Here is a 24,091-nt window from a genome sequence, read left to right on the forward strand (position 1 = left end):
GTCTATAAGGATAAAAAGGAAAGTATTAAGTTTTATATAAGTTTGGATAGATTTTTTTAGGGAAAAAAGTTAATATAATATATATATAAATTAAAAATATTTTTTTTTAAATTTTAAAAAAATTAAATTAGAGAAATTTTTAAAAAAATAGAGTCAAATAAGTTAATTTTAATTTATAAATAAGTTTAATTCATTTTACTATTTAATGTTTGACTTCTATAAATACTTATTAAAAAATTTATCCAAGCTTAGCATAAAAAACTAAAATGTTAAAATATGAATTTTGTCCTAATATATGTTATATTATTTTAATTTAATTTTTATAAGTATATTTTTTTAAATTTAATCTTTGTACAAAATATTTTAAAATTATCTTAGTCTTGACGTCTATCACAATGTCATTCTCTTCTTATTAATATGCTAATTATATTTTTCTGTCAAATTATACATTAATCTTTATAAGTGTCGTGTATTTTTAATTTGGCTCATATACATATATATTTTTTTAATAATCCCTAATCACAAATATTTTTTACAAAGATTAGGGACTAATTTTTTTTTTAAAATTATAGATGCATAAACTAAATTAAAATTGTTTAAAATATATAACAATCAAATTAAATTTTCGTGATAACTCTCATATAAAAAATATTTAAAAAGTGAATAAAACATTTTTACCTATAAAAATCATCAAATTAAATTGTAAAACAAATGTAAAGATTAAATTTATATTTTAATCAACTAAAATAAATAAAATAACTCTAGTCAAGAAAATAACTTAACAAATTTGTCAATAATTAATGTAAAATTGATGGATGTATCAATGCATTAGTTTAATCACATAAAGAAATAAAGTTGCGTAGTAAAAAAGTTATAAAAAAAGTGTTATGACCACAAAATATGAAGGAGAAAAAACACTCTTGTTTGTTTATATACGAAATAAACAGAAAAAGATATTTATAGATATTCTACTAGAATAAAAATAGCTACGGTTACGTGAAGGAATCAATTGACCGAAATTATGTTATTTGAAAAACGAAAAATTAACACCAAATGTGATTTATATATAATTAATTTAATCTTTCTCATTTTTTTAATATATATATACCCATATAAGAAAAATACCCTCCTAAATCAAAAGGATACCTTTAGGTGTCAAGAAAACATTTTCTCTTCCAGAAAGACTTGTTTCTTCACGACATCATGGACACGAAGGGGGAAGTACTACAGAAGAGGACAGGTATGGGACGAAGCCTGGAAAACATGTGAATGAATGAGCCAAAGAAGTAGAAAATTCCAAAAAGGAAATAAAGAAAAGTAATAATGATGACTCATACTCTACGCAGCCACGACTGAGCAGAATAATGTGATAAATAAATCCACTGTCAAGAGAAGCTATTCTGCAAACTCAGACGATATCCTTTCATGTCTCTCTCAAATATTTCCTTGGTTATGCAATTGCTTTCCATAACATGCCAAAATAAAACACAGGAAAAGAAAAAAAAACCAAAATCTTCGGCCTAGATAACATGTTATGTTGTTGATTTCATGGGCATTATTATAGATGCGTTGACTTACCCAAACTTCAATTGAACACTTCACATTTTCTGCATGCCACCAAAACTCAATTCTCCTATATGGCTGTCATGTGATGTATCATTCATTCATGTTGGCTGGGATAAAAAATAAGAAACCTTCCATGTGAAGCGAGGAAAATAATGACGGAAAGGAGCAAATATACTGTAAGTGACTAAGTGTAGGGAGACTTGAGACCATGTGGCAAGAGAAGAGAGCCAAATCAGACCAATAGATATTTAATGGAAAACCGCAACATTCAACTGGTTGCACCTTTTCCAGGTCAATGTTGAAACCAATATGTAGGCAACCAGTTTGAAGACCCCCACAACAATCTCTGAGCAGTCATAGCCTCCATGCTATTTCATATCCCAAAACTGTAATAAAACAGTTAATTTCTTTACTTTATGCTAAAGAGTTAAAAATCTCACCAAGGAAACACCAAAATTCATTGCAGAGATATTGAATTTCAACTCGTTACAAAGTAGAAAAACATATACAATGTTGAGAGCATACAAAGGGTACAGAATATTTGTTTGATAATCGTACAACACACAAGTGGGAAAACAGAATACAGAAAGTGCATTGAGATAAAAACTGATCCTGGGAGGTGAACTAAAATGATTGCCTCTGTATCACATCAATTGGAGCAGCATATAAATCCTTCCCGTGTTAGAACAATATTTATTCTAATGTTCCTATTAATCAGAACCATCTGGGAAACGATCCAATGCATCGTGTTTCCCATTGAGATAAAAATCAACTATTGCCTTCATCCTTGGAAATTTATCAGGATGGTAGTTAACATGTACAATCACTGGCTTCAACTTCTTAAGTTTTGCATCTTTTCTGACTGTCTTAAATAGAACCTTACTGTTCATAAAAAGGTACATATCCATTGTTCTTTTGGCAGCATGAAGCCCATCATAACCTGGATGCGAAGGGAAAAAGAGCTCTTCATTAAAAACTGCCTGATCCCACGGTTTAGGGTCTTCTTTAGAAATCCGGGCAGCTACTCGATCTAAGAGCTCAATCGAAGGAAGAGTAGGCCTAATGTAAAAGAAACCAGAGTTATAAGCCCATATTCTCATGGTATGAGCATACCGAGCCCAACCCATCGAAGGTTCATCAAAGACATCATTATACCCATAAGCTGTCATATTATTGTGACCATCAGACATAGACTCCACATCCGAGTCCCTATAAATATAATCAAAGGGGTTCTGCAGGTACACAATATCAACATCCGAGAGAAGAACACTGTAACCCAGTAGCAGAAATTCTCTCAAAATACGAAATTTCAATCCTGAAACAGCATGGTTACCGCCAATCTTACCAACCACATCAACGTCTTGATCAGGAGCTCTTCTATATACTGGAACATCATTCAATTTGCAGAATTCTTCAATGTTGTCATCCAAAGCAACAACCAAATAATTTGGTATCCCAACCTTCTTAATGCTAGTGAACCATAGCTGCAACATCTCTTTCACATTAGAGTTAGCAAGTACAACAATGAGTTCCTTATAAATAGCAACTTCCTCCAAGATCTTGGCCAATCTAGGGTTCACAGATCCATCAGGAATAACAGGTGGATTGGTTCTGAGAGCCTTGACAGTGCCAAACGGACCAGCCTTGTGGTTCTCACCAAGCACAACAAACTGTTCCTGTGCATGACCCTTTCCTTGCTCAGCCATACGCAGCCTTTCCATAAGACCCTTCACCTCCTTTTTCAGCTCCATATTCTTCTCCTTCGCCGATAGAATATCAACTTTCAGTGCATCAATTTGTTCCGGCGATTCACACGCAGATAAACCCATCTATCAATTAATATAAACAATCAATATAACCGATAATTCCAACGATAAAACTTTAAATACATTATTATAGGTATTTTTGGTGCTGTTCTCTAATTAATATTAGAGTTTCTCATCACTAATGTGTGCCAAAAACTTTAATTTATTGCATGGATTACCAAACTAAAACTTCAACTTTTGAGAACAACACTAAAAAGCCTTATCGTACTGTATCTAAATTTTGTCCTAAGTAATTGTTTTTGTGTGGTTCTCTGATCAATATTAGATTTTCTAATCGGTAATGTGTGCTGAGCTTTAAATTATTGTGCGTATCACTGAAGTGAAACTCCAATTTTAATATGAAAACAACACAGAAAAAACTTATCTTACTGAATCTAAGAAATTGTAAATCCCACTTGCACCTACATCCTATTAATTTTTCTTTCACTTATGTTTTGAAGATATTAGAGCTAATAAATATGTAATTAATATTAGAAGAATTAATAAGAGGATATAAGATTACTGCTGCAAGTATTAAACGCATGGAACCTTAGGGTTGTGGATGTGAGGAGTGGAAGTGAAGAAGCCGTTGGGAGAGAAGAAGGCGAAGAGGCAGCCGAGGAGAACGCCGATGACGACGGCGACGACGATTCGAGATCCAAGTGATGATTGGCCTTTTTCTCTGGTGAGCAATGCGTCTCTACGACCCGCCATGCTGCTTATCAGTATCAGATCAAATTTGAAGGATATTCAGATTCAGATTTCAACTCACTCATTCACAGCTAAAGAACTATCTGCGTAGTGAGTCTTCTTCGTTTGCCTTTTGTCAACTCATTGTTTGCCAAATGAATGGTAATGGGATCCACTTTCTAGACGGACCATTATATACTCTCAGGAACACCCAATGCCAGTTCCATTATTCTTACCAGTAGTTCTCAACTACACACTCTAGTTGACCAAAATATAAAAACAATTATTCAATAAATATAAGATTTTATACCATAAGTTATATAACAGATAAATTACGGTTTTGCCAACTTGTCAATTGGCCAAGGCACATTTAGAAAGAAAATAAAAGCATTTAGCCATTTACTTAATATTCCTTTTAAGTAAATGAAATAAAATATATTTTTAATGTCTAAATATGGTTAAATTTAATTTTTATCTTCTAACATTTATTAATGACGTAAGTTAAATGACGTGTTATTTAGTATCTCATAATAATTATTAATGCACTAAATCTATGTTACTTTATCACAAAGAAATAACATAGATTATTTTCAAAAAAATTTAAATATATAGAAATTAAAATTAACAATTTTTTAAAAATATTAAATTTAATTTAATCACATTTATAAAATTTAAAAATATATTTAAACCTAAGTAAATTTTTTCTTTCGGTGAAAAAACCAAAGTAAATATTATTCAACTATTTGTAGCTTCTATTGTTTTGTAAAATATTGTATAGTTATATCTGCATATTATAAGAATCCCTCGTTTCAAAAACGAGAAAAAAAAAATCCCTTTAAAGATAATAATGGCACAATGATCCAAGTATTACTTATTTTCGATATAGGAAGAAGGTTGATTAATAAATGGTTGTTTCCTTTTATAGAAATCTTTTATTTGTTTAAGCTTATTTTCTAGAATAGGAGACATGATGTAAGAGAGAGGCCGAGAATGAATTTATAATTTTTAATATTTTCCTTTTGGTTTGGAATGAAAATAAAACAAAAAGGAAAAAATTATATTTAATTAGAACGAGCATATATTATTTTCTCGCCTTAAGTAATGAGAAATTGATAGAAAGGAGGGAGTAAATTGTTTTTTTTTTTTACCCGTATTTTATGTCTATCTTTACTATTAAAATACAATAACTTTATACTTCTCATCAACTTTTTTTTATTCATATTCTTCCTTTCCTTTATTTGCATCGACCGGTAATGATTTAATCACTTTCAATATAACTATCCTTGTCATTTATGTACAGCTAAAATGAAGGTGAGTTAAAAACATATACATTATACAATTTTTCTTCTAATTTAATTGAAATGAAGGTTACAGATTGTGCAATGAAGTTCCAATATCGCAACAATGCCAAAATATACAGTAAAAACATTATAATATTAACGACACCTTGCTTGTCCTCCCGCTTCCATCCACCTCCGAGATAATTGGACTGGTCCTCAAAAGAAGCGGATGAAAAATAAATAAAAATAGCAAATATTAAGTGACTACGGCATCAAAATAAACAAAACAACACTAGTCAGTAATAAATAGAGAAGTATGAAGACAATAATCTATTATTTCTTATGCTTACAGCATTGACAGCAAGAATTTATCTCCACCCATTGAAAGTAAATAAGACAAGGTACTCATTTCTCAACCTCAACAAATATCCTTTTACATTTAAATCTAACTGGACATACTATTCTCAGTGTAGTAACTATTCGGTTTGGACAAACAAACCAAGGATAACATGGACTACGGAAATTTAAATTCAATGGAGCTATCATGTGACCATAATTTTTTACTTTTAATCACACAACACCACCGAGACAAAATGGTATATACAGGGGGACTTCAGCAAAATGAAATTAAGCATCTCCAGAGCCAATATATGAAACTACAACTGTAGTATCATCAAGCTTGCCACCGTAGTAACGGAATCCAGCATCTTGAGCAGCAGTTGAGAAAGGAGTCTGCCTGTCCTTATCCAGTGCCCGTTGACGAGCCAATGCAGCTATCTTCTGGGCTGTCACCTGAGGGCTTAAGCCGGCTCTTATGGCATGAACCACCACAGCTGTAATCTCGTTATTGTACAAGTTATCAAACAGCCCATCCGTGCCAGCAACTATCACATCGCCAGGTGCAACAGGAATGGTAAAAACCTGATATAAACAAGGTAGATAATCTAAGCATCCTATACAAGTAAAGACCTTAATGCATAGAACCAGATGTCCAACAAACTGAATGAGTTCATCCTCAGAACTTTATCACTGAAAAGAATAACCTATAACCAAACCTGAATCCAGTAATAATCACAAAAACATGTTTAATAGAAAATTTTGTTTTGTGTGTGTGTGTCTTGTAGCAAACAAGCAATCTCCCCAGAAACATTGCAGAACTAAGACCTCAAATACAAACCTGCCTGATAACAATTAGTATCAGGCACCAGATCTTAATTGATCACAAACTGTGTACATAATATAGTCGACTAATCAAGCAAATGAAAATGTTAGATATATGGAATTTTTTACACAATGAATCGGCATGCTTATTGACTCTTAGATGGATAGAGTGTCCATATCTTAATGGATCATATACCACGTACATAATATGCTTACTGCTTAACATGGCAACAATTAAATGAAACTGAAAAATGTTATTATCTGTATTAATGCAGTTTCTGGAGTTGGCTGTCACCTAAATTAGACTATTACTAATGTCGGATTATATGTTCAGCCTGACTTGGTGATTACAGACGTTTGTAAATCACATGCAAAGCATTTAACAGTCTAGTTTGTATGGATTACTTGAGTACAAATGGTACATTAAGAAACTAAACTGCAAAAATTTAAAAACAATGGATTAGATTGAACACATCCTAAAAACTCAATGTTTATTAACTTAATTGAACAAAATAAAATAAATATATTTCCAAGAACTATTCTACGACTAGGTTTAAATCTTAGTAGATACACAGAAGGAAACAGTAGGTTTCTGCGGATTAGAAAGCAAATATAAGGAAAAGTTGCCATGCCCTTTTGTACGCATTTATTGTATTATACACACAAACACATGAACATTAGAAGTGATCAACAAGCAGAATATCCATCAGCAAACATTTCTTCTGGAATCAGTATTAAGCAAATTATCATTAAGAGTAAATGAAATGATACTTCATTAACCAATTTAATCAAATTCTCCTAGCCAAGAAGTCTACAATAGGAAAATACCTGACCAGAACTGGGTAAATCACCATTGCTACCACATTCCAGCTGGTATGTGAAGTTGAAATCATGTTGCTGCACTGGGGACCGGAATATGGTGCACCCATCACGTACCACCATAAACCCACTGTCTCCCAAATTGATAGCATGAAGTCCCTGTGAAAGAAACACAAAATGAATAATGTTGACAAAAAGAATGCCACAAAATAGAGATCTCCTTCAGGATTACGAAATAACACAGCAAAACCGATTATTCACAATGGCAGAATACTTGTGACCTATACAAGTCACTATGCCCTAAAATATATAATATCGAGAACATCTGGAAAAAAAGAAGTTCTAAGACAAAGTTTAGAACTATTACGTTGCTTTAGGCATGCAAACAGAATGAAATCAATTTGTTTTTCCTGTTTCAATAAGGATTGTGAGATCCATGGGTTTTGCCTACTTTATTTTTCACAATTGAATAAATAAAGGGGTAAAAAAAAAAGTAGTCTTGTTCACAATCACAAGAGTACTTCCAAGTTCGACTGTTGCAACTTTAAGAAGCTTTTCTTCATATCTAAATGAAGGGACACGAGTCTCGTGGGCTTGGGCCTTTTATGCCTGGGCCCTTCTGCATTTCATTCACCTGACCAAAATAAAGGGAAACGAAGTTGTGTTGCCGTTCACCCAGAAGTTTAACATATATCTTTTGGTCATTTATAGTTACAGCTTTGCCAGCACTTACGTTGAGATGTTATTAGATGCATTTGGGATGAATAATACAAACAATGCATTATCTGTACGTCTAGGCTTCTATACTTTGATTCTATGAAAACTTAGGAATATTTATTGTCATTTTTTATTACCTATTTTTCGCTTTTTTCAGTTTTTTTTTTAATCTTTTAAAATTAAAAAATTGTATTATATCTGTATTATGTCATAATTCTTGTATCTCGAATTTCTAACTAACAATTTTAGAAATTAATGTTAAATATGATAATCAGTTGTAATTTATTTTCTCTATTTTTGTTTGAAGACCAAAATAGGCTTAATTTATTGTAAATGTACCACTTTTACAACCTTATGTATTGTTCTGTTACATTTCTGAAAAATATCAAACTACAACAGAACTAATATATTAATCCCGTCCCATTTGAAGCTATCTACCAAATATTACCCCTTAGTCCTTTTGGAAGTTAAAAAGCACCCAATCATCACCACCGTCATTATTCAATGGAGCTTCATATTACATAATCTTATGCTTTGACCAGTCCAATGCCGAAAAACTAATATTTCAGAAGATTAATTAAAAAAGGCATCATAAAGCTCTGGTGATTTTAACTAACTCACAAGCATATCATGGGCCACTTTTTACCCTATATTATTCAATACCACATTATGTTTTGTAAACTGATTTTCTTCACATCACCATTCAATCCAATCAGTTAAAATTCACAAGGGTGCAAGATCTACAAAGTTCTTAGAACAAAGCTATGTTACTAGAAACAGTGAAAATGACTTTGAAAGGCCTATATATCACTGACTTGTTTTCTAGGACTTTCAAATTTACTACCACAAATGAATATTCGGGGTGATGAAAAAGGGCTGAAAGTAGTCACCAGAAGACCATTGGATAATACAAAAATGATACTGAAAATATGAAGAAAATGGATACAATAACTTTGAATGGTAAACTAGCCTATCAGCATTTTGAGAAGCATAAAGCACTATAAGTCAGTGTGAAGCACTTGCAATATACCAAAGAGACAGCTTAAAAGTGAAGATAACCTGATCAGTAAGTGCAATGATGCATGCTGTAGAAGAACCTTTAGCTTTTGTGCTTGAGTGTGCTTTTTCCAGCACCCTAGCAGGGTCAATTGAACCTTTGGGCTCCTCCTGAATAGCGTCCACTGATTTGGACATGAGCTCCCGAGAGTAATATCCAGCATTAACACCAAGATCTGCCCAGCCACCAACACCATCTGCCACCCCTATTGCTTGTTCCTCAGAGCATATAAAATGAGCATCTTCTCCACCAGTTTCTTCTTTATCAGGATGAGGCAAGTAGCATGATCCTGATATTAACTTAAGGGCTTTTCCTGAAGGAGTTTTCCTGCAGACAACATCTCCAATCAGGTTATATCAGCCATTAAGATTGCAAATTCAAAATATACATTTAATCACCATATATAGCCTGCAGACATTTTTAGTTATATAGCATATACATGTTATTTGTTGATCCAACAGTCAAGATAACAAAAAATTCCTGAGGTGTTTTTTTTTTTTTTTTGGGTTTTACTGTATCAAAATCGCTGGTCCAAAATAACAAGCAGAAGCACGGTGACACACAAAATTTTAAGAAAAAGACTCATAATTCACAATATCATGCATCATTATTCACAATACAAAAATACTTGTCTAAAACATCAAGGTGAATAAATTATGAAAGTCATCCAGCTTTCTTACTTTATGTGAAACGTAGAACACCCTTTAATTTTGGGTCTTTGATACGGTCAAATTGACTTCTTGAGTTTCAATTTTGGCAATTAAACCTTTCAATTTTCAAAAAGGGTTTCAAGAACCATTTTAACCTACCTTTTTACTAATGAACTCATCCTCCAGCCTGATATAAACCAAGAACAGAATTGAGAAAAAGAAAAGAAAGATATTATAGATAGAACAAGGTTGAACATAAAATAGGTGAGACTAGAGAGATCTCTCATCCAAGGATTTTCCCTTGGCAAAGCATTTCTCCTTTCCCAAAAAGCAAAGCTCACACTGCAAAATGATACCAAGATAGCATGAACCCTTTCCCCTCACATTCTCCTACTTATTTAACTAACTAACTAATAAATAGCTGTCCTGATTATTGTCCTATCTACAAACAATTCTACCCCTTTCAAATCATCCTTGTCCTCAAGGTTGAAATCCTGGACGCAAAACTATTTTCATTTTTCACTTCTCAAATCCTTTTGAAATTCTCTTTAGATCATAAATAGATGTTTATTACAGCCATAACCTGTGTCATCTATAAGTGACAAAATAATAATTCTAACCAATGAGAAAAATGTAAACAACAAGCAGCAGTAGCACCAAAATAAATAAATATCGATCTAACTGCAGAGAATTGATATTGCTTCACATCCATGTTATGCTTACAATGATCAATATCAAAGGGAAACAACATACTGTTCAGCTGAATCTGCAGATTTCGTTAGCTGCTCATCTCGGGCAGAAGTATCAAAAGGCACATCATGAGCAGGCCCAACAGAGTAACATGATGTCGAAGAACTATGGAAATCTCCACATCCTGACTGCATGTAAGGGTGAGAACTGCACCACGTCTTGGCAACATTGTAAATAAAATAGCCATGAAATGCGCGGTTATCTGGCTGCCAATGGTTTTTCAAACTCATGCTCACTTTCCCACCATTCCTCAAACTCGTGCTTAAACAGATATTACTGCAATTCTTTGTTGACAATAAATGGTGATTACACTTCAAATGTGAGTTATCTAAATAGTATTCACCAACCACAACTCTGGACATGTGAGCGGCCATTGTTTTAATCCGAACTTTGGTGCCAGTCGAAAACTGGTCAGGTCCGGCAAGCGCACAGCCAATATGATATCCACAGACCTGAAACGAAGGCCCTGATACAGACGGAACAGAAAATGTACGAGATAGCGTGTCAACTACAGACAAGGTTCTTCTCCTGCCAACCGATTCCGAGCTTGAAGCTAAGGCAACACCAGAGCGCACAATTAGCCGCAGATCCACAGAACTTAAGTTATTCACAGAATGAAAAAACTTTGAGCGACCAAACCAAAACTTCCCCTGTCCAATCAGAACTTCAGCAGAGTCCCCGATTCCACCTTCTTTCCCCACAACTGATCTACGAATCGAAGTTCCAAATCTCGAAAAGTAATTAGATGGCATTTTATTTTTACCAACACAATAATCTAGGTTTACCAAACACAACGAGGAAACGATCACCACAACTACAAGCTAAATAGATTCTCATAACTCCCAATACATCAATGCTTAAATCACAAATCCCTTCGACAGGTTCAATTATTCAGATACCTGAGATATTCCACAGTAAAGGTCAACAAGCGGAAAATAAAAATAAATAAATGATTTAAAAAATTGAGCAAATAATTAAAATAAAAACAAGTTTCGAAAAGGAAATTATGAAAATAAAAGAGAAAGAGAAGGGAAGAATCTTACTGTTATGGAGAATACAAACCCTAACGAGAAAAGCGTGGAACGTAACAGGAAGGGTTGGGGGCTTAAATATTGGAGTAAAGAGGAATTAGGGGAAAGTGATTGTGAAGAATGAAAGATGAAAGTGAGGTAGGTGAGAGAGAGGGGGCACGAGGAAGGCAAGGTTCTTTCTCTGCTAACTTTCCAGTTTCGGAGAAGGACCTGCCACAGCCACAACTCAATGACCGGTCTCAGGGAGAATATGTGTATGACAGTATGAGTATATAAATTTCTTACAATTTTAGGAATCTCGAAAATTTCTATGGAAGCTAAATCAATATACTGTTATATTAAATTTAATGCAGGTATGGGATGCTAATATAAAGCGTTACTAATCCTTTTTTATTTAAATTTATACTTATCTTTTGGACAGGATTTTTTTATTAATTTTGTGGATTTTGTGAGATAAGATTTTGTTATTTTTTATTGTATTATCAACCAACTTACCCTATTAAATGGATATTATATTTTTTGTTTATTGCCTAAGATATGGTAAGTTTACTTTATAGGTTTATTATATCTTTTTAAGTATAAATTTTATATTATGAATAATTTAATTTAAAAATAAATATAATATATTTAATTTATTATTTTTATACATATTTAAATTAAAATAAGATAAGAATAGATCTTTCTTTTATAATTTTTTATTTTTATTTAATTTTCATATCTTATCCAAGTATAAATGGGTGTAATTTTAACCTTAATTAATAATATTTTTAATTCATTAAATAATTTTTTAATATGCGTTTAATAGTATAAAATAAAACTTAATGTATAATATTTTTTTTATTAAAACTAACAATATATTATTAAATTCGATATATCAATAATATTAAAACTTATACTTTTTAATAAAGATATATTATTCTTTATTTTCTTAACATATATCTTTAAACATACATTAAAAGTTATTTATTACTTAAAATAAAGTAATTTATTTTTATCTTTTTAAATTAAGCATTTTGATATTAAAATCTCATTTGAGATTAGATTTAAAGGACAATTAAACTCCTAAAAAATAATTTTTTAATATATATATATATATATATATATATATATATAATATTGTAGTACTTATTGTATCAAATATTAATGCTTTCAATTGCGTTTATTTTTGTAATTTTTATTAAAAATTAATTATATATAACTTCTTATAACTGTTGTCAAGTTAAATAAATAAATAAAATTGATATTATCGTAAATTTAGAAAATTCATAATTTAATTTGAACTGATATTTAACTAAAAAAATATCCTATATAAAAAAACAATTCTGATTTAAATCTTCAGTTTGAAATGTTTTGAAAATAATATCAAATCTTATTTGATTCAATATAAGTGCAGTGATTTAGATTAGCTTGAACGATTTGATTTATCTTTTTTATATTTATCTTTAGTTTACTAATATTATCTAGAATACTATTTTTGTAATTCGGTTTGTTTTGCTTTTTAAATATAGAATTAATTCAAACTACATAATAAATAATATCTTAAAATATATTAATAATATTACAATTTTAATACTGTCATTTAATTATAAATTGTCATCATATTAATAAATTACTATTTTTATAATAATTAATTTTAAAATCATATGTATTTTAGATTTTAATCAATTGAAATACAAGACACAAACAATATATTAAAATTAAATTTAAAAAAAATATTTCAATTAATAATTTATTTATTATTAAACATGGACTATTTTTATTTAAAATTATTTTAGTAATAATAAATATAGAAGTTTATATTTTTGTAAGTTTTTATATAAAAATGTTAATATTAATTTTTAACTTTTTGTTGAAAATAAAGTTTTTATACTTTATATTTTTTATGTATACGTATTTTAACAAATAAGTTTCCATTCTTACATATTTAAAATCAATTTACAGACTTTGTTAGGATTTTTTAAAATGTTTTTAATAAAAAAACATGTACAAAAATCTAAAAGTTAATGCTTAAAATGTGTATGATAAAACATGTTTTACCTCAAATTTTATCTTATAACGAAGATATATTGATATTAGTATCTTAGTTTTTTATTTTAGTTTTAAGGATAAATTGTATTGTTTACCACTATTATTGTAATTATAACCTTAAAAATAAAGGTAAAAAATATTTACGGATAATTACACCTTATCTCCTTATGATAATACATTCAGTCTTAATTAACTTACCTTATATGTTTTTTTCATATCAGTAAACTTTCGTAAAATTTCAAATGAAAAATGAAAAATGTTAAATGTTAAATGTTAAATGAAGTAAAAATAAGAGATAAGGAGGGATTTAGTGATAAAAAAAATGTATGAGAGATTTATAAGGTTATGAAAAATTACACAGTGAAATAAAAAATATAAAATTATAACAGAAATTTTTATCTTAAAAAATCTAAATTATACAGATTTAAATTTAAAAATTCTTATACTTAATATGAGCTTTTTATTTAACTTACATCTAAAAGTCAATAAAATAATAAATTATAACTTGTTAGATATAAATTAAATAAAAGGTTGAGTGTAAGAGTTTTTATACTTACACTGGTGTAAGAGGATAGTAATAAATGAGTATCTTATTAATATAAATTTTACTTTAATAATTAATGTATTTAAAAATAATATTTATTTATTTTAAAAAAAAAAGATAATGATAATTATCTTTTTATAAATAAGAGGAGAGAACAAGTCACAAACACTTACAATGAATCATACTACACGACTTCAATAGAAAATGTTAACTTACCTATTTAACACAGTTACAAGCTAAAATATAACATCACCGATCAAACCAATAAAAAGCGCAAAAACTTACAAAAATTCTAATAAAATATGTAATTGTCTTACTCTGCAGGTCCAATGTATCAAACATATAGCAGCTCATACTAAACGAGTACACAGAGTTACACTGTTCACCATGTTTAATTGTTTAGACAAACTTCTTAAGAAGTCATTTTAAATGAACAAAAAAGTATAAAAAACAATTTTTTATAAATTAAAAATAATTATTTTTTCAAATTTAAAAAAAAAAGACTATATTTTATCATTATATTTCAAACACCAATGGCAACTTTTGAGGTGAAACACCCATAAAAAACATTGGTTCTTGATAGCATATATTGGCAAACTACAAAAGAGTACCTCTGTACGATAATGGCAAGTAAATATTGATTTCAACGAAAGCAAATTTTTGACCCACACAATAGTTGGGGCATCATCCAAAGGGAAAAAATGGAGCTAAATGTTTTCGAGTGTCGACAAATCTCACAGGATTGAATTCAAGAGCATTTCCTTTCCATAACTTACTATTATGATGAAATAGTGTTATACAAAACATTAGCTGCATGTGTATCAGCAGGAATATCAATGTAAAGCTTAACTCGTTGATTTGTTGGGCTCACTAATGTCATGGGTTAGGATGGAGTCTAAGTTTAACTTCAACTTCAATTATCAATTCCACCTGTTGAGAAAAACAAGCACTAATTAGTATTATGTTTTTTAATGTATGTTTAGTAACATATAATTATTAAAAATTATAAATAATAATTTTTATTTAAAATTGTAATATTTAACATTATCAATATATTAAATTTTGCAATATTATATGATTATAAATAAAACTTATTATATATATATATATATTATGTATTATATATATATATATATGTGGAGCAAAATTAGTAAATTGGTCCCTTAATTTTTTGTTTTGTTTTGTTTTATTTAAATCTTCTAATTATTTTTTATTTTAATTCCTTAACCTACAAAGTATCTTAAATAAGGTTTTTTTTTATATATAAAACATCAATTTTATTAAAAAAATTATGCATCTTCTCCCTTCCTGTGAACTTATGCAAAAAGAAAAAAAAAAGAGTCTAAATATATTGTGCTTTCCTTAAAATTTTCAAGGGAGAAAGAAATAGAATCGTTGAGTGTGTGAATAAGGGTTAAAAGAAGGGAAGAAAAAAATAAACAAGAAAGAAAAGAAAAGAAAAGAAGATGTTAAAGTATATCACATTTTCATGGGAATAATAAAAAGGAAGAAAATGAATAATAATATTTTAACAAAGTTAATAATTTCAATGAAAAATTTATTTGAAGTATTTTTCTAATTTAAGAGACAAAAATGAGAAAAAAATTAACTAACTAAACTAAAATAAAATAAAGAATTAAGAGACAATATATATATATATATATATATATATCAAACTTAATTATAACTAATTGTTTAAATATTTGGCCACTTACATGTCATAAATACCTTATCTTATACTATTATAACTCACGTGAATAATAATAAATGACATATTTTGTCTATTTAATTTATTTTATTCTTTTTCAAATTACAGTTCTTATGAAATAATTTTTGTTGACTCTTAATTTTAAGAAGTATTTTTGAAATATTTATATACAAAAATAAAAAAAATGTGAGATAAAAATAGTTATACGATAACAAATATGATTTATATTAAATTTGATGTTTAAATGATAAAATTGTTCAGAAAAAAGTGATTGTTGCGTTCTTTTATTTACGATACAAATGAGTTATCATGATCAGATATAAATAAAAGATATAATGTGAAAAACAAAAAGAATTAGGGGCAGAGGATCTGGATGATATATTCTCTCCTAATATTAAGAAACATGATAAACTATCGTGTTATAAAAGAGAAAAAAAAACAAATAAGTAATTTTTTCTCAAATAATAACAAATTTTATTATAATTATTAATTTTGTATCTTTCACTCATGTAATAATAAGAGAAACTAAATTTATAAGAAATATATTCTCATAATAATAAATAAATATATTATTTAAAATGTAAGACAAAATTGACACTATATATAAATATTGGTGTTTATTAAACTTTAAGAGAGTATTCTATATTATTTTTGAATTAATAATTATGATTTATTTTATAGAAAAAATATTAATATTTTTAATTAAATTACTAAATTTACTATCTAACATAATATTAATTGTAATGATTATTTTACGTATAAGAGAGTTTCAAATTCTCTAATACAGGAGATTTTACATATAAATATTATACATAATTATATATACTTCATTAACTTTCATCTTTGTTCGTACATACATTTAAAAAATATATTACATAATTAAGGAAATGACAACTTTCTGTTCAGGTCTTGTGTTCAACAAATCTTATATACTAATAACAACAACGCACACCTTGGTCACATTCTCGTATTGTACAACTAATCTCCACTTGAACAAAGAAGAGAGGAGCATGATCACTACCTCGAGGGTTTGCTTAATTAAGCTGTTTGATTTATAGGGTAAATAATCTTAATGTAGGTAAATTAATACAGTTTTAACTCTAAACATATTTTCAATATAATATTTTAACTTTATTAATTCATTTAAGATAAAATATTTAATGCATAAAATAACTTAAACAAACTGTATTACAAAAAAGACGATACAACATGTTCAGCAGTGCTTTGCTGATGCATCGAAGCTCTCTCCAAAAGAAGGGAACAAAGCAGAAAGACTAGCGTTGCCACCGACGCTTAGACCAAGAAGATCACGAGTCAATGGTTGAGTCTGAGAGTCAACCATTAAATTTGGCACCGAATGATTATTATCTTGCTTTGCATGTTGCTTTGCATGTTTAATATTCCAATGTAACATTGCACTAATAGTCTCATCTTCAGGAGAGGAAGATGATGTTGTTGCTAAGCCTAAACTCTGAAGCCGCAACGATGCATTTGATGCTGCAGCACCCATTTGAGCTGCTTTTTGGAGCAACGCAGTAGCAGACAACGCAGGTGCTTGTGAAGATGAAGTGTAGTGGGAAGATTCACTCTTGGAGAGAGAAAGGCATGTTGGGATAGGTGTAGCCGTTGATGAGGCTGTCATGTGATTGGAGAATGTTATTGATGATGATTTGGAGCAACACAGTGTTGAGGATGCAAATATGCTTGCAAAAACTCTGATACTGGTTGAAGTGGAAGAGGTGCCCGTTGCACCCTTGTTCATTGGATTTTCCAAAATTCCTGTAATACCAATGTTTACGTTCGAAAAGCATAATTGGATCGAAATATGCAAGGAAGATTTATTTATTTATTTTAAGTAGAGACACTTAAAAAATGTGCTATTTATGTTTATAATTTTGTAAATTTCAATTCGAACCGATTTAAGTATATAAAGATAATATTTTTTTATCAAACATGTTTATTATATTTTTATATTCTCAATATAATAAATATATTACTTTTAATAAAAATTTATCACTTTTAAGTACTTAATCTCAATCCATTGTGGTTAATATATATATATTCTTATAATGAAAAATTTAAATAGTGATACACTATATTGTGAATACTGTAGTCTTTATTTTGAAAGATATATTAAAATGTTTTTAACAAAAATAGTGTTCAAAGATTAACTTTGTATAACTGACGCTGTAAAAAAATCTCGTTAACTAATAAATAAAACATGTTAAACCTTAAAATTGTCTTTGTCAATATAATATTGGTTTAATAAAAATTATATTATTAATATAGACATATCATATTTATATATTAATAATTTAAATTTCGTTTGATAAATAAGAGACTAATCATTGTCAAGCCATTAATATATAACAATGTTAATAGCCTGATGAATATTAAAAACTATTTACACTATAAATAAATTGAAATTATATTCTAACAATGGGGATTATCATTGTCCTTTTATATATACATTGGCTAAGGTACCTACTATTTAGTCCGATTGTTGGCTTATAATTTTATAAATTATATTCGATAAAAGAATTATCTTTTAGTTTGCATTAAAACTAAATTAGTTTCATTTTCTCTAAGACTTTTTAAAATTATGTATGACATGATTTTATATTTAAAGAAAAGAGAAGTTAATTCCAAAAACAAGTTATATAGATAAATACTAAATAAGATAGTGTTTGACCTAATTTATTTTGAGCATTTGTTATTTTTAAAAGAAAAAATGTCTCAAATACGATTATATGAAAGTTGTAAGTAAAAGGAATCTTTAAGGAATAAATAAAATAAAAATAATTTTAAGACAATTTTCTTTTTTCTCTCTACTTCAAATCTTAAGATCTAAGAATATATTATTTTCTAAACATTTCTAAATTAAAACAAGTTCAATTATTCAAAGCTGAAAATTATAGATTATTGAATAACCTTAATTTTAAAATATTATTTTTTTAAAGAATAACCTTTATATTAAAAAACCAAGTCAAATAATCTAGATTAAGAACCTAACAAGGAAGAGTGTTAAGAACATATTCTTTTTATCATACTCTTAATTATTAACTAAAATTTATTAAAAATAAATAAAGTTGTTAAATTAATAGCAAATTTTACATAAATTTTAACTAATAATTAAAAATATAAAAAAATATATCATCAACATTTATCATTACCAAACTTTGACTGTGAGAAGAACAAAAAAATATCAATTATAGACATAATTTCCTATCTTGGGTGTGTAGGCTATATATCTAGTGTACTCAAGTGCCTATTTTGGTTTAAAGAAAATATTTATTGGACTCTATATATGTTTTTTATTTTGAAAAATAATTTAATTAATTTGATTGGAAAATAAATAATTGTTATATTAAAAGTGAACACCTCTTATATATACAGAGGTGGCTTAGCCTGTCATAATGAACTTTTTTAAAAGTGTAACGTTAATGATAGTTCATCAACTTTTATGTCTAGCACGTTCCTTCATGTTTTTATATCTAACATATTCCCACGCACACGAGTTATTTGGACTGTCTATACAATACACAAGTTCATCCTACCTTATCCTGAAACTTAAACTTTCGATTATAAGAATTAACATGGTAAAAATAAGAAATCTAGATTACATGTTAAGTTTTGTGATGAAAAATGGTTAATGGTGATATTAAAGTTTGTATAGTATCATCATGTCTAAATTTTAGCCCAGATTTTTTTTTTGTCTAAATAAAAGTTACTAAAATTCAATATAAAATAAGATAAATATGTATATATGTATATTATCCATATATGCATGTTTCAAGTCCAAAATATAAGTCGTATACATTCAGCTAACAGAAATTTTAGTCGTATATTAAATGATTGTGTGCAACATTTTATATGCATAAGAGAGAGAGTGGAAGAATATTATGGAATAATTGATTAATGTTTATTATATATATGATCGTTACTACTTTCTGCTACATCAGTACTACTAGGCCAACTTCTGCACGTGCAAGAATAAAAACAAAATGAAACGCAAAACACGACATGGGTAGGAGACAAAGAAAAACATTTCATTCAAGTTGTGTCCTTGTCACGTGCCTCTAATTAAAGTAAAGACTACAACTACAACATTCATTTAAAAATCTAGCAGTTGAATATTGACGAAAATTTCCAAAAATATTCACAGAGCATTGAGTTTGACTTATATAAGAGGAAGGATCAATGGACAATGAAGTAAGCGTACTTTAAAACACTATACCTGAGCTCTGAACGGACATGGCTGCAGACACCAAAGACATTGACGGAGTAAGTGGCGGCGAAGAAGCCAAAGGAACATTCCTCTTACTATTAGAATTCCTCTCCTCCGACTCATCACCACCACCAATAGTGGGTAGGGCACCCTCATTCGCTAAGGCATCGCAAAATGCTTTGTGCATGATGAATTTGTCCCTCCTTTACAACAGTCAATAAGTCAAAAAATAATTAGCATTACATCGAATCTAAAATTGCATTGGCCAACACCTTCAACTTAAAACAAATGTGAAAAAAGAAGAAAAAAAATGCTAGGAATATTTAACATAACTTATATTTCCTAATATACTAATTATTATTGTTATTATTATTATTATTATTATTATTATTATTTAAAATTCATTGAAATTTATTAATTATAATATAGAGTCATCAAATGTAAAGTGAAATTGACCCAATTTTGTGAGTTTTAGTCATTCTTTAAAAAAAATACGTTACTAATATTTTTCTTTGAATGCATTTACGTAGATGTTATGCCAAGATAATAACAAGAAATTAGTTGAATGAAGCAATATATAATTACAATATGTTATTTTAACCTTTAGCAATTGGTATCATATATAATATTACATATAAATATAATATTATATTTTTTTAAAAATACTCTTTAAAATTAAAAAATATTTCAATTTAGATCTATGAAAACCTTTTTTTCATATAATTATAGATTTTCGTCTTCATTATCATCATCTTGTAGGATATAGATGTTAAGTTTCTTAATATAGATTCAAGTCTTTCCTCATCCTATAACAGGTAATGCAAGTTTTTTAATATACTTTTTGAATTGAGAAGCTTTCCTACATCGAACTGATACCTCAATCTCAAAAAATTTGATGCTAAAAGAAAAGAATTATGATATTGAATGAAAACCTAGAGAAAAAGTTGCCACAGTGACATCTATACTCTCTGATTCCACAGGTCTTCATATGAGCCTTCCAATCGGATTGAACAGCGTATTTCTTGGCGCAACGTTGGCAAGACCACTTCTTCTCACCGTGCTTTCTGCAAAAGTGCTTCTTTATACCGGTGAGGTCACCGAGCGCCCTGCAAGGCTTGTTGTGAACGCAAGAAGGCTCAGGGCACACATACACTTTCTTCCGTGCTTCCTTCCCCTTTCCTTGCCGAAGCTTCCATGGCAAGTTGTGCCCTCGCCGATGAAGTTGCAGATTCTGATCACGTTGGAACCCTTTATTGCAGATCTCACACACGAAACGATTCGTTGCCAACAGTGTTTTTGGCGACAAAGCAATCACCTCAGCATCTGGATCTGAAAAACCAAACCGCAATTAAACTGAAAATTTTAGCTTAAAAGCAACAACAATTAAAGTGTGTGTATAATCAATCTTGCTCTTTTTAGTGAAAAATACATTCCAATAAAAATATGACATAGATTAACTTATCAAAATGAATTTGATTAAACTTAATTAGAAACTATCGTTGAACATACCTGGTCTTCCAGGAAGGTTTCGCTTCTTTTGGGTGGGGTTGAGGATGATAAGAAGGTAGCTTTAGAAAGTGGCATTGGTGAATATTGATTCTCATGAGATTTGGGCATGGAATGTATGCAATGTGTTGGTTTGAAGAGGCTATAATAATTGGCCTAACTAGCTGCTCAATCAATTCAGTGACAATCATTTGTTCCCTCTTTTACTAGGAAACTGAAAGCTCACCTACGCTCTTGTTAACCACACAACTGCGACCGTGTGAAAAACTTTTTCGTTATTTTTTTTTCCTAATTAAATAGTATAAATACATCAAAATTTATTCGAGAATGCGTTAAAAATTATAGTATAAATCAATAAATAATATATATTAATAACTTTAAAAAAAATGAAGTACTTGTGCTGAAATATTTTATGACTTTAGAGAAAGACTAAATACTATTTTAATATCCTATTTGATGTACTTTGTAGAACTATAACGTGACAATTTTTTTAGTTTGTACAGAGTATCAACATCAGGGAGCGTTAAAATAACATTACTATTAGAGAAATGAATGATTTGAAATTTTGAACGTTAGGACAAAAGAAGTTGTGTTTCACAACATTATCGGGTTGACCCCAAACATAGAACCACCAACATTCTCGGTAATGGGCAGTGCGACGACGCAGAGAGAAGGTGCTGTAGTAAAGAAAAAACAACAACAAAACAAGTTTTTTAATTTAAAACTTAAAAATATGAACTTATATAAATTTTAAAATATTTATGAAGACTCCCCTTTTGCACATTTAAAAATTCATAAATAATGGTCATAATTAAATAAATTTTTCTCTTCTTTCATTTTTTAAATTAACTCTAAAATAAAACTTAAGTTAAATGTTAGAAATGTTTATGAAATATATTTAATCATTAACTAAAATTTATTAGAAAATGAAAAAATAAAACGTGGATCATATTTTTAACGCAATAACTTTTACTCTTAATTTAATAATAGTCACTCATATTTTTTTAATTTTTAATTTAAAATAAAGAATATATTAAAAATATTTTATTAGCTTTTTCTTTCTTCAAACAACTTGAGTGAAGAGATAACGAGGGTATTGTCGTATTTGGTTGGAAATATAGAATGATAAGCTCTTCAATTAACTTTTTTATTTATTTAATAACTTGCATTATTTTACCAATATTTTTTCAAATTTATTTTTTATTTTATTTTTAATTGTAACCAAAGAAATATTACATTATTTTAAATTTTAAAATAAAAATCATTATTTTTAATATCTTTTATTTAAATATAAATAAAATAAGGATAATTTTATAATTTTACCTTTACGCTTTATTTTATAAAATTATATGAAAGTTTATAACTTATATCTTAAAATAGTTAAAAGCTTATAGTTTGTAAGTGAAAAAGCTTACGACATATAAATAACTCATTGAATTAGAATTAATTAATAAAATTACTTTAAAAAAATATAGTATTATACTAATATATATTATAATTGAAAGAAAAGAATAATTTAAAATTTGTATTTACGTAATTTTTTTAAAATAATAAAAATAAAAATGAGATAAACTTATTGGTTGTTATCACATGCAGATCTTCACATACTTTTGAAAAGTTAATTTTTAAAAGTTATTAAAAAATTTATTTTATTTTTATTAAATAGTTTTATTAAATTTTCAAAATAAATTAAAAGTTCTTAAAATAAACTATAATTAGTTTTCTATATCAGGAAGAGATTTTTTTTATTTTCAAAAATAAAATTTGGTAAAATTTCATTAAAGCAAAATTAACTTTGTAAAATTTAATTTAAATGCACAATTTTTTAGTTACGTTTTAGTTTTTATAGATCATCTTTACACTTTCATCTTTATAATTAATTTTACTAAGAAAATAAATATAAAAATAATGTTAGAATATGAAATTTTCAATTTAAAAAATTAAAGAAAATATTATAAAATTATATGCAGATAATAATATTGTGAAAAACATGAGAAGAAGTCTCTCGATTTACATTAAAAAAAAAATGCTTATTTATAAAACGGAATTTAAGATTTGCTACAGGCGCGTGGCTAGAATGTAGATTTACTTTCGATAAACCCAAAATGCGAATTTAGATATGGGAATGGTCATTAACGTATATTAAAGTATGTTTTTTAATTTGAGTTGCGATTTATACACAGAAAATTTATATTATTAAGGAAAAAAGCAAGATAATGGATGGAGAGGTAAAGGTCGAGTTTTTCTTTTTTTACTTACTTTTTGTATTAACACTTTCTTTCTTTTTAAGGGTGTCATGAATCACGATGATAAAGTTCAAGGACATTACAAACTTTCCAGATACAGATGCATAATTTAGCTTCACTGGCGAGCACCATTGTCCCTGTAATAAAGATATTTATATATTTGTATCATTTTTTTATTTATATGATGTTTAATTTTCTTTCTTTCTTTCTTTCTTTCTTTCTTTTTAAATCATTTCATTTTTTTCTCTTTCAAACTCTTAAACATAGCCTTAACAACTAAATATGTTCATAGTAAATTCAATTTG

General features: G+C 28.4%; 3 protein-coding genes across 3 annotated transcripts; all 3 read right to left on the minus strand.

Annotated features, from left to right (window-relative positions):
- Positions 1-2,037: 2,037 nt before the first annotated feature.
- Positions 2,038-4,306, minus strand: LOC113847049 (arabinosyltransferase RRA3-like). Its single transcript, XM_027475892.1, has 2 exons — positions 3,921-4,306; positions 2,038-3,395 (listed from the first exon to the last, which is right to left on the minus strand). The coding sequence occupies exons 1-2, from the start codon at positions 4,083-4,085 to the stop codon at positions 2,277-2,279; spliced, it is 1,284 nt and encodes a 427-aa protein (XP_027331693.1). The 5' UTR covers positions 4,086-4,306; the 3' UTR covers positions 2,038-2,276.
- Positions 4,307-5,303: 997 nt separating this feature from the next.
- Positions 5,304-11,835, minus strand: LOC113846359 (probable protein phosphatase 2C 55). Its single transcript, XM_027474513.1, has 5 exons — positions 11,539-11,835; positions 10,499-11,394; positions 9,098-9,422; positions 7,331-7,480; positions 5,304-6,262 (listed from the first exon to the last, which is right to left on the minus strand). The coding sequence occupies exons 2-5, from the start codon at positions 11,245-11,247 to the stop codon at positions 5,969-5,971; spliced, it is 1,518 nt and encodes a 505-aa protein (XP_027330314.1). The 5' UTR covers positions 11,248-11,394; positions 11,539-11,835; the 3' UTR covers positions 5,304-5,968.
- A 5,184-nt stretch (positions 11,836-17,019) lies between these two features.
- Positions 17,020-23,673, minus strand: LOC113874154 (zinc finger protein GAI-ASSOCIATED FACTOR 1-like). The gene is made up of 5 exons (XM_027512376.1): positions 23,630-23,673; positions 21,544-21,602; positions 20,967-21,363; positions 20,044-20,237; positions 17,020-17,585 (listed from the first exon to the last, which is right to left on the minus strand). Exons 1-5 carry the CDS (start codon positions 23,671-23,673, stop codon positions 17,020-17,022), a joined length of 1,260 nt encoding a protein of 419 aa, XP_027368177.1.
- Positions 23,674-24,091: the final 418 nt, after the last annotated feature.

This window comes from Abrus precatorius, unplaced genomic scaffold (assembly GCF_003935025.1).
Source record: "Abrus precatorius isolate BTA unplaced genomic scaffold, Abrus_2018 Scaffold8, whole genome shotgun sequence".
NCBI classification, from domain to species: domain Eukaryota; kingdom Viridiplantae; phylum Streptophyta; class Magnoliopsida; order Fabales; family Fabaceae; genus Abrus; species Abrus precatorius.

Excerpts from the sequence above, each read along its gene's own strand:
- LOC113847049 (XM_027475892.1), bottom strand. The coding sequence starts at position 4,085 with ATGGCGGGTCGTAGAGACGCATTGCTCACCAGAGAAAAAGGCCAATCA. Across the intron at positions 3,396-3,920 it reads CTCACATCCACAACCCTAAG|ATGGGTTTATCTGCGTGTGA; the intron begins GTTCCATGCGTT and ends ATTAATTGATAG.
- LOC113846359 (XM_027474513.1), bottom strand. The coding sequence starts at position 11,247 with ATGCCATCTAATTACTTTTCGAGATTTGGAACTTCGATTCGTAGATCA. Across the intron at positions 9,423-10,498 it reads TCTGCAGATTCAGCTGAACA|GAAAACTCCTTCAGGAAAAG; the intron begins GTATGTTGTTTC and ends TGTTGTCTGCAG. Across the intron at positions 6,263-7,330 it reads ATTTACCCAGTTCTGGTCAG|GTTTTTACCATTCCTGTTGC; the intron begins GTATTTTCCTAT and ends TGTTTATATCAG.
- LOC113874154 (XM_027512376.1), bottom strand. The coding sequence starts at position 23,673 with ATGACCATTCCCATATCTAAATTCGCATTTTGGGTTTATCGAAA. Across the intron at positions 21,603-23,629 it reads GCATTTTGGGTTTATCGAAA|CTACCTTCTTATCATCCTCA; the intron begins GTAAATCTACAT and ends CACTTTCTAAAG. Across the intron at positions 21,364-21,543 it reads AAACCTTCCTGGAAGACCAG|ATCCAGATGCTGAGGTGATT; the intron begins GTATGTTCAACG and ends TTGGTTTTTCAG.